Source organism: Amblyomma americanum, chromosome 6 (genome assembly GCF_052857255.1).
Source record: "Amblyomma americanum isolate KBUSLIRL-KWMA chromosome 6, ASM5285725v1, whole genome shotgun sequence".
Classification (NCBI taxonomy): Eukaryota; Metazoa; Arthropoda; class Arachnida; order Ixodida; family Ixodidae; genus Amblyomma; species Amblyomma americanum.
Window position 1 is genome coordinate 188,412,942 of NC_135502.1, and position 11,039 is coordinate 188,423,980.

General features: G+C 43.0%; 1 protein-coding gene across 1 annotated transcript; it reads right to left on the minus strand.

The window, feature by feature from the left end:
* Positions 1-1,915: 1,915 nt before the first annotated feature.
* On the minus strand, positions 1,916-3,252 carry LOC144095071 (uncharacterized). The gene has a single exon (XM_077628872.1). The coding sequence runs from the start codon at positions 2,881-2,883 to the stop codon at positions 1,972-1,974; it is 912 nt and encodes a 303-aa protein (XP_077484998.1). The 5' UTR covers positions 2,884-3,252; the 3' UTR covers positions 1,916-1,971.
* Between the last annotated feature and the right edge of the window lie 7,787 nt (positions 3,253-11,039).

The window sequence follows — 11,039 nt, forward strand, 5'->3', positions numbered from 1 at the left end:
CCCAGGATGCTGCCTTGCGGCACACCCTGGGAAACATGAAGTGCATCTGATAAAGAATCACCAATGGCTACAATTTGGGTACGATGTTTAAGGTAGGATTCCATAAGAACACCGGCCTTTCCGCGAATGCCATAATGTTCTAACTTCCTAATAAGTATTGCGTGGCTGATAGTGTCGAATGCTTTCGAGAAGTCAACGTAAAGGCCCAAGACTAGCTTACCTTTCTCCAAACCGCTTAAAATGTGTTCTTTCTGCGTCAAGAGGGCAAGTTCAGTGCTAAATCCTTTGCGGAAACCGAACTGGCTCCTAGCTAGCAATTTGTGTTTTTCTTGAAATGCTGTCAATCGGTTTAAAATAGCTTTTTCAAAGACTTTGGAAAAGACCGGGAGAATTGGTATGGGCCGATAATTTCCCATATCATTTTTGTCACCTTTCTTATATAGCACGCTTACTCGAGCGACCTGCATTTTGGGCGGAAATATGGCCTGCTGAAAGCATAAATTAAGTACATGCATTAAGCATGGAGCAAGAAAATGTGCAACGTGTTTGATTGGTTTTACCTGAATTCGATCTACGTCTTTGGCACTGCTATTTCTTAAATTCAGAATTATGCTTGAAATTTCTGTTTCACTTACTGGAGTCAGAAACACCGAGTTATCATTACGCGGAAAGTTTGCTAGGTCATTGGAGCAAATGGCGGTGTTACCTTGAACAAAATGTTGGTTGAATGCGTTCGCAAGGTTTTCTCCTGTTAACTCAGCATCATGTCTTTTTATCTTACACACTTTTTCAGTTCCTATCTTGTAATTTAGCATCGAGTTCAGTCTACGCCAAACTGCATCCATTTGTCCTGCTGCAGGCATAAATACATTGTCTAAATATTCACGTCTGGCTTTTTTTATATCTTTATCTAGATGATTACGGAAAGCTTTAAATTCTAGTAGTATTTTTTGTCTTTGCTTTTGACAAATTGGTGGTACAAGTTATTCTTTTTTCTAATCCTCGCGGAAAGTTCTGCGTTAACCCATGGTTTTCGGATTTTTCTACCGTTCTTCCTTGCTACTAAAGGAAAACTCTCCTCATAGATTGGTTTCAGTATTTTCATGAATGTGTCATAAGCAACGTTCGCATCTTCGCTACCAAAAACTTGATCCCACGAAGTGCGTGAAACTTTGCTATAAAACTTGGAGAGGTTGCAGTGTGTCATATGTTGAACGAAATATGCATGTCGTGCTTTATTTTTGCTGAACTGACTTTTGGCGCACAAAAATATAGGTAAGTGATCACTGAGATCTGACGTAAGTACACCCGCTTTGATTCTACATGCGTCAATATTAGTAAGGAACACATCAATTAATGAGGATGAACTTTCTGTCACACTCGTCGGCATATCAATAGTGTTCCTAATACCATGCGTGTTCAACAAAACAGAAAAGTCAGTTTGCAAAGAAGCATTCATCATATTTATGTTAATATTACCACCAAATATAATACTATAACGATTAATATCAACAAAGGAGAACAGCGTTTCTAAGTAGTCAAAGAAAGGCGTCATCTTTCCATGTGGAGGACGGTAACAAACTACCAACAAATTGTTGTGAACAAGAACAGATACAATTTCATAATCATCTGTAACGATGGAAAAATTGTCAAGCAGTTCATATTCGTACATTTTGTTTATCAAAATGCAAATTCCGCCACCCCTTCCAGAGGAGCGATTTAAGTAACAAGATTTATACCCAGCAAGTCTAAAAACGTCGGTGCTGTCCGTTGACCATGTCTCAGTTAGCAATACACAATCTAGTGACTCATTTAGCTCATCAAGAAGTAAATCCAGACCTTATTTTTTTATATTTGATTGATCTTATGTTCAGATGAAAGCATTTAAATGACTGGAAAAACGGTTTCCCTATGTGTTTCTGGAAGTCGTGCGGCAAAACGTAGGACGCCATATTCATGGGTCATCCGCCTTTAGGCAAGCTTCTCCAGGTCGCCAACGTTCGCTACCAATTCGGCATTCAGTCCATCAGCCTTTCGTACCAGAACTCGGCCATTGCTATGCCACACATATTTGTATTTCTTAACTTTTGCCCAGTTCTTAGCCTCGAACAACAGTGCACGGGTTCTTTTCGTTAGGTTTTCTAGAACGAAGATATTTCCGTCTGCTTCTTGCAGTTTCTTTCTGTTTTGCCACCACGCGTCCCTGTCAGCTTGCCTTGCGAAACGACAAATTATGCCTGGGATCTTATCTTTTTTTGCTGGCAGACGGTGAACTGCCACTACATCATTCTCTGAGAGTGCAGGAAGTTTAATTTGGGCAGTCAGTGCATTTATCTTATCCAACAGGTTTTCTTTATCAGTTTCTTGGATGCCATGAAATTCAAGGTTGAGGCGGCGGCTCCTCCATTCAAGGTCATCAATGTTATCTTTCAGTTGAGCGACATCATCATTCTGTGTTTCGACCTTTTCCACCCTTTTCCTTAGTTCTTTCACCTCGCGCTCGTTCCGCTCTGTGCGTGAAAGCAAATCATCGTACTGGTCGCTTAACAGCTGCATTGAGTCTTCGATACCGTCAATCGTTTCTTTAAGAGGCAGCAGCTGGTCAAGCTTATCACTAATTGCCATCATCCAGATCCTCAGATCCGTGCTATCATCACTGGCGAGTTTTGCATCCTGCGTAGCCGGCGTGCGTGCTTTCGAGCGCCTACAAAAGATGCAGCGCCAGGCTTTACGGTATTCATCTCCCTTTGTTTTGAGCGTAGCATCGGTAATTCCGGCGCATTTCCCAGTGTGGTATCTGTGACCACACTCACTGCAGTCAATAGTGCCATCTGACGAGGTGCAATCTACAGAACACACAGAGCACTGCAAATGTGGGGGCATTGTCACAAAACGTCACACCTTGGCAGCAACAGCAGCGATTGAAATGATACTTAAAACATTGATATGTGGACCTGACTTCCACTAACCTGCAAGATCACAATGAAGATGTGGCTTGAGATGCTGCTCGCTCGTCGGTGCCGCTGCTGCCAATGCGATCGGCCAGTCCAGTGTCGCTGTATTTGTAGCCTTCCGTCGATGTCAGCGCTGGGTGTTGGTCTTAGCGGCGTAGGAAGGCAGCTTCCAGGGTGATAGGCGTCGTTCTTGATCACCAGCGATGCGCATGTGCCCGAACAGTCAAGGCAGCTCTGTATCTGCAAGATCACAATGAAGATGTGGCTTGAGATGCTGCTCGCTCGTCGGTGCCGCTGCTGCCAATGCCAACGGCTATATAACCGGAAAATCTACCGTCAACGCTTCTTGGCAGCAGTGGCAGCGGGCACAGCTCTTGCGCTGTATATCTGACCCATTCACTCTGCACATCGCAGGTTTGTGACCTTATATTTACTCTGTCTGTTTTAGTGCACCTTCGCCACTGCTGCTGCTGCTGCTGCCTGATTGTGCTTCCCTGTTACTTTCTGTGCGTAGCCTTTAGCAGCCTCCAGGCACATCAAACTCTTGACAGTGTTGTGTGAAACTTTCTTACCTGCTGTAAACCTCTGATATGTCGAAGGCTGCTATTGCAGAGTTAAGGCTTGAATTCGAGGAAAACCTTGCACAGTGTAAACAGGAAATGGAAGATAAAATAGCGGAGCTTAAAGCAACAGTGGAATTCCTCAGTGAAAAGTACGAGGAAAGTAAAGCATTGCTGGAGTCTACGCAAGCAGAAAACGAAAGACTGCGAGAAGAAAACCAATCCCTGAACGCAAAGCATGAGGCCTTCGAAACGAAACTGGAAACTGATGAGGACAGGCTGACTCAGTGTGAGCAATACTCCCGAAATTGCAACTTAGAGATCAAAGGTGTCCCTGTGCGACAAAGCGAAAATCTTGCAGACATTCTCGGCAAGATTGGCGAAAAGGCCGGAGAGCCAATCGATGCATCAGACATCGAAATTGTGCACCGTGTGCCAGTTGCCAAAAATTCTAGCCATAAAAACATTGTTGTCCAGTTTGTACACCGCAAGAAACGTGACGCAGTCTTGGAAAAGGCTCGTAAAGCTAACATTGTGGGAACTGACCTTGCTCTAGACACTTCTGACACCGTATATGTCAATGAGCATCTGTGTCCTCAGCTGAAAAGGCTCCTCGGAAGCGCGGTGGCGCGAAAACGCGAGGTTGGGTGGAAAACATGTTCTCTTTTGTCCATAGCAACCAATTAAAACTAGTTATAGGTGGGGACCTAAATATTAATCTCCTTAAACATAGTACGGCATCACAGGATTTCACATTACTCCTTGAGTCACACGGCTTCAAGAACGTCATTACAGAGCCAACGCGCATCACAGTAGAATCAGAATCACTAGTAGATATGTTCATCACCCACCGTTACATCGACGATATAAAGGCTGGTGTCATTGCGACTAGTATAAGCGACCACTTGCCAGTATATATGTTTTGGAATGCTGATACTCAGAATAAAAGAAAAGCTATTCTAGAAACGTTCACAGTTGAGGACATATCTCCTAATGCGCTTGACAATTTTCGGACTCAAATTTCCTTAACAAACTGGGACGCCGTGTTGGAATCTCGCCAAGCAAATGAGGCATATGATATTTTCCTCAATATTTTCAAGCGCGTTTACAGGGATTGCTTTAAAATTAAAAATGTTAGAAAACCTAAAAGAGTACGGAAGCCTTGGATTACGGCCGAATGCCTTGCTATGATCCGTAAGAAGACATCCATGTATGCGCAATTCATAAAAAATAGGAACCCACCAGACCTCGCTAATTTTAAAAAGTACAGAAATTTTGTGACGCGCTTTCTTCGAAATGCAAAACAGGTTTATTTTAACAGCCTACTTGGCAGGGCAAATAATCGCACCGATGAGCTATGGCGCGCTCTAAATACCATCATGAACCGCAATAAATCGAGAAATGACGATATTCAAGTAACACAAAAGGGAAAAACTCTCGAGGGCCTTCAACTCGCAGACGCATTTAACTCCTATTTTGTTAACTTAGTAAAAAGTGGTCATGACGAACATGTGACGAGCTACTTGCGTAATCGTAACGAACATACCGCTTTTTTTTATCCAACATCTGAGAATGAAATACGTTCGGTCTTTACATCACTAAGCAATAGCAACACAAGAGATATTGATGGTCTTAGACTACATTTTGCCTGTGCTCAATCACATATACAACTTATGTTTGTCATCAGGTGTATTTCCCGATAGCATGAAACGTGCTAAAGTGACTGTTATTTATAAATCAGGCGATAAAAACGCGTTTTCAGACTATCGCCCCATATCTGTCCTTCCCGTTCTCTCAAAACCGCTTGAGAAGTTAGTATTGCTGAGGCTGGACTCATTCTGCAATAAACATTCATTAATTTCCCCTTTCCAGTTTGGCTTCCGGAAAGGAATGTCCACAGAGTTAGCCTTACTAACACAAAAAGAAATAATCCTTAAGTCATTTTTGGATAAGAAGTTAATAATGGGCATTTTCATAGATTGCACAAAAGCATTCGACAGCTTAAATCACCAAACGTTGATAGCAAAATTAGAATTTTATGGGTTTCGAGGCATTGCCTTGGAATTTCTCAAGTCATATCTTTCAAACAGAAAACAATGCGTTGCCATAAATAACAATTTTTCTTCTCTAATGAACTTGAATGCAGGCGTTCCTCAGGGCAGCATATTGGGGCCACAGCTTTTTAACTTGTATATAAGTGATATAGGGAATATAGCCGAGAAATCACAACTTATTGTTTATGCCGATGACACAAGTATTTTTGTTCAGTCAGATAATCCCAGTGATTTGTGCAATAACGTAAATTCGACACTACAAAACTTATACGAATGGAGCAATAGAAATTCCCTGCAGATCAACAGTGCAAAAACCAAAGCTGTGTTATTTACACCCTATCAAAAGCCAATTATCTACAACTTTAACATTCATATCGGCAATAATCCTATTGAAGTGGCTTCAGAAGCAAAGACACTTGGTGTGACATTTCATCAGCACTTATCATGGAACACACACGTGCAGCATATATTAACCCATCTTGCCAAAATATCAGGAGTACTCTGGAGGCTTCGTTATATTTTACCACTGAAATTTAAGCTATTAATATATAACGCGTTGTTCTACGCTCAACTAAATAAGATTTTTTCTCTGCACGTCACGTAGTCAACATTCCAAGTGAAAGCCCATTACATAATACCTATTATGAATACAAAATTATACCCTTTCCAGTATTATATGACTTTAACCTGTCGATGAGATATAAACATAGTTTAAAAACTAATAACAATGCATTTTTGTCTTTATGTAGTTTAAAAAGCCTTTCTGACAGGGGGTATGTATTTCGGAATAAAGGAACATGGCACGTGCCATTCACTAGGCTAACACACGGGCTAGATAGCGTCGAAAATCACCTTCCGAGACTATTGAACAAATTATTAATGATGGAGATCGACCTGCAAACAGCCACTAAATGTAATATAAAACTTCCTTTCATCATCCAGTTTCATGGCGTTTAACAGTGTCAACCATCTTCATAACCAAAAACAGAGCTTTTTGTAACACGTCATTTCATCCCAGAGTACTGTAGTTGTGTGTATTTGTCTTTACTATTTCTTTTCCCTTATATTCAGGCGAGTTTGTTTATTAACATTGTCATTTTTCAGGTCTGCTATCACGCGAGTGTTTGTTGTATTTTTGTTGTATTTTTTTATATTGTAACAAGACTGCATTTGTAACATTATTCATTTCCTGCGCGAAAATCGCATGTGCTGTGAATTGTTCTCTTTTAAACATTCAACATTTCATGCATAACTGCTGCACAAACTGCCATGTAAAGGGGGTGGGGACCCAGTCAAGCTTGCCTTAGAGCAGCTTTTTGTCCCCCCCTCCCTGCATTTTTATTTGTACTAAAAATGCAAAATAAAGATTGATTGATTGATTGATTGATTGTATCAGTCAATCTAACATGCAAAATGATCGTAGGCAAGCCAAACTTGGGCGGCCCATGTAATACCCCAGCGGATGCCACATGGGCTCTGCACCGGCTATACAAGCTGGGCTGAAGCCCTGTAATACCAGCATAGGGTCACGGTGAAGTAGCAGGGCTGCCTGCAGCAAGAACGCGGGCAGGCCCAACTTGGATGACCCACTTAATACCCTAGCGGGTCGCACATGGGTCCTGGAGGGGCAAACCGGTGCATGTGTCCATGCTTTGGTAGGTATATGCGTGGGCTAACTTGGTGTAGGCCACCGCTATGTGATGATAGGCGGGCTGCCCAAGTTGGGCTTGTCCCTAGTTTTCCTGCACTGAGCCCAAATCGTTTTCAAGTTTGCCCTAATGTTGCCGGCAAGTGACATATGCGGGCTGAACTTGGCAGCATGGGCTCACATTGCCCCATAATTACCAATATGGGGCCCTAATTGGCTTCTCATGGGCCAGCCCAAATTGCCTGCCCACATGATGCCCACAAGGGTCCAAGCTGGGCACAAGATGGGCTTCCAAATTAGGGCTGCCCGTCAGGTTTCTGTGTATAGCCCAGTTCTGCATCAAATCAGCCCTATCACAGACCGCTAAGACCCCCTTCGGTTTTTTTTGGGTTGGGGATGAAAATTAGTTTAGCCCCTTTAGAGCCCATGTTGGACCAACTGGGGTAATAGGCGGGCTGCCCAGGTTGCGCTTGCCCCTAGTTTTCCTGCACTGAGCCCAACTCTTTTTCAAGGTTGCCTTAATGTTGCCGGCATGGGACCTGTGTGGGCTGAACTCACATTGCCCCATAATTACCAATATGGGGCCCTAATTGGCTTCTCATGGGCCAGCCCAAATTGTCTGCCCACATGATGCCCACAAGGGTCCAAGCTGGGCACAAGATGGGCTTCCAAATTAGGGCTGCCCGTCATGTTTCTGTGTATAGCCCAGTTCTGCATCAAATCGGCTCGATCACAGCCCATTAACGCCCCATTCAAGATTTTTGGGGATCAAAAGTAGTTTAGCCCTTTTACAGCCCATGTTGGACCAATTGGGGTGATAGGCGGGCTGCCCCTAGTTTTTTATTTATTTATTTATTTATTTCCTCAAGGGTCCAAAAAGGACATTACATGAGGGGTGGGCAAACAAAAGGGTTTTAAATGGATGAATACAGATGGTCTTCGATGGCGGATTTGAAGCGAACGGGATTGATGATGGTTGCCACTTCGGACGGAAGGTCATTCCAGTCATTGGCTGTTCTAAGGAAAAAAGATTGATGATATGTTTCGGTGCGGGCTTGTTCAGGGTAGACGGCATTAGGATGACTGTGACGAGAAATCCGATGGGCGCGTGCGAAATGGGGAGGTTCGTGGTGGAAAGTGTGATAAAATTTATGATATAAAGAAAGACGGGCGATTTTACGGTGACAGGCCAGTGTAGGAAGATAGCTGTGATTTTAGTGCTGATACGCTAGTGTGATAAGAGTAGTCCGAGCAAATGAATCTGACAGCACGGTTCTGGACCGCTTCGAGCGTGGTGATAAGGTTAGCATAGTGGGGATCATACGCGGCAGATGCGAACTCTAGTTTAGAACGTACAAATGTTAAGAAAGAAGTTTTATGGAACTGGGGGCTAAGGAAAGGTTACGACGTAAATACCCTAGAATTTGATTAGCTGAATTAGTGACGTTGTGAATGTGTAGAGACCAGGTTAAATCTTTACTTAAATGGATACCAAGGTACTTGTACGAGTCAACTGACGCAACAGGAATATTGTTAATAGTATAAGTGGTACCTTGGTGGTTTCGCCTGCGATGAAAAGAAAGAAGGGACGTTTTAGTACTATTAAGCGACATCAGCCATGTACTGCACCATTCTTCGACGCGTACAAGATCTTCTTGAAGGGTGGTGATGTCAGATGGATTATTTATTGGGCGGTAGATAACACAATCATCTGCAAATAGGCGGACGTTAGACATTATGTTAAGGGGTAAATCATTTATGTAAATAAGAAATAGAAGAGGGCATAAAACAGTACCCTGGGGAACGCCAGACAAGACAGGGGAGAGAGATGATGAGTGAGAGTTAGCATGAACGAATTGATAGCGATCAGTTAGGAAAGCCCGAATCCAGCCCAGAACTAAGGAATGCAGGTTTAGTCGTGATAGCTTAAGAATTAGGCGCGCGTGAGGGACTTTGTCAAATGCCTTTTCAAAATCTAGGAATATGGCATCAGTAAGAATGTTACGATCGAGGCATGCATGTATATCATGAAGAAAGAGAGTAAGTTGTGTTTCGCAGGAACGACCTTTGCGGAAACCATGCTGATTAGGATGAAAAAAGTTGTGCGATGACTGGGGAGTGTGTGAATATATTATATGTTCCATAATTTTACAACAAACACTGGTTAATGAGATTGGCCTATAGTTACGTGGTGAAGATCGGTTACCTTTCTTGAAGACTGGAATGACCTTCCCAATCCGCCAATCACGAGATATTGAGCACGAAGAAAATGACTGCTGAAAGAGGAGAGATAACATGACACTACAATGTTCCCTTGTGTTTTTTAAAGTTTTAGCGTTGATGCCGTCAACACCGGCAGATGAATTTTTTAAAGCGTCAATGATCTTGGCAATGCCGCGCGGCTCAAAGATAATGGTATCCATTGGTGCATGGAGAAAACAGGGGGCTTCAGGGAGGTTATTAAGCGGTTCGTGAGTAAATAAAGAGCAAAATGTCTCATTTAAGATATTGGGAACATCTGATTCGGAAACGGGAACTCCAGAATGATCTGCCAGGTGAATTATGCTAGAAGTAGAGGGGCTAATAGTTTTCCAGAAGCGCTTTGGATTATCATGCAGCATGTTAGGTAATGTGCTAGAGAAGAAGTTAATTTTAGTTTTGGCTACCTGAGTGTCATAGCAGTGGTAGTGTAATATTCATTCCAGGCGAGATTCGTGTCTGTCACTTTAGCTGCACGAAATAGTCGCTTCTTTTTGTTGTTTAGTCTTTTAAGTGTTTTATTATACCATGGGGAACCAGGTCGTTCTTTTATGGTGATAGTCGGAACATGTATGCTTATTAGGCGTTGCATTTCGGACTTAAAAAGTAACCAATTAGATTCGATGGAGCGAAGCGAAAAACCAGATGTAAAGGTGTTAAGAAAAGTAGCGAGGTCGCGGTTAAGACTGAGCCCAACTCGTTTTCAAGTTTGCCCTAATGTTGCCGGCAAGGGATCAGTGCGGGCTGAACTTGGCAGCATGGGCTCACATTGCCCCAAGATTACCAATATGGGGCCCTAATTGGCTTGTCATGGGCCAGCCCAAATTGTCTTTGCCCACATGATGCCCGCAAGGGTCCAAACTGGGTTAAAAAGGGGTTTCCCAAGCACACATCGCCCACATGGGGCCCAGATGGGCCCTAAATGCTGTGCTGCTTGGGAAAGTACACTATCGGTTTCAAAAAAAAAAAAAAAACTTACTTCAATTTTAAGCCGCGCAACCTTCCTTTGTCAGCCTCAGAGATTCGTGGCTACAAGTAGGAAGGAAAATTACGCCAAGGTGGCGTCTCTTGTCCTATGAGTTAGCCACGCTTGTACTTGCGAGTTTGGCCGGTGGCGGCGATACCTGTAATTTGGTTCTTACTCTTTTCTACCTTACAAGAGCTTTGTTTCCATTAAGAATGGTGTTTTTGTTATCATGAGGTGATATTCTAACGATACAAGCCAATTTCAATTTCTCCTCAGTGTCTCTTTAAAACGCAGGGGATATGTTCGCTATACAATTTTAGAAAGGTAATCTTGATCGTTTTCATTTTTGGGGTTCAGCCCCCCAAGGTGACTCAGGCTATGGTGGACGCTGTGTTGAAGGGCTGCGGATAATTTCGACCACCTGAGGCTCTTTCACATTCAGTGACATTGCATAATGCACTGGCCGCTAGCATTTATTCGCCCCCATAAAAATGCGACCGCCGAGGCCTGAACCGAACCTGCGTCATTCGGATAAGCGAACGAACGCAGTAACCTTTAAGCCATCGCGCCTTTTTTTTCTTCTTTAATACCATCTGT

Bases quoted from the DNA above. Each gene is read 5' to 3' on its own strand.
- LOC144095071 (XM_077628872.1), bottom strand. From the start codon at position 2,883: ATGCCCCCACATTTGCAGTGCTCTGTGTGTTCTGTAGATTGCACCTCG.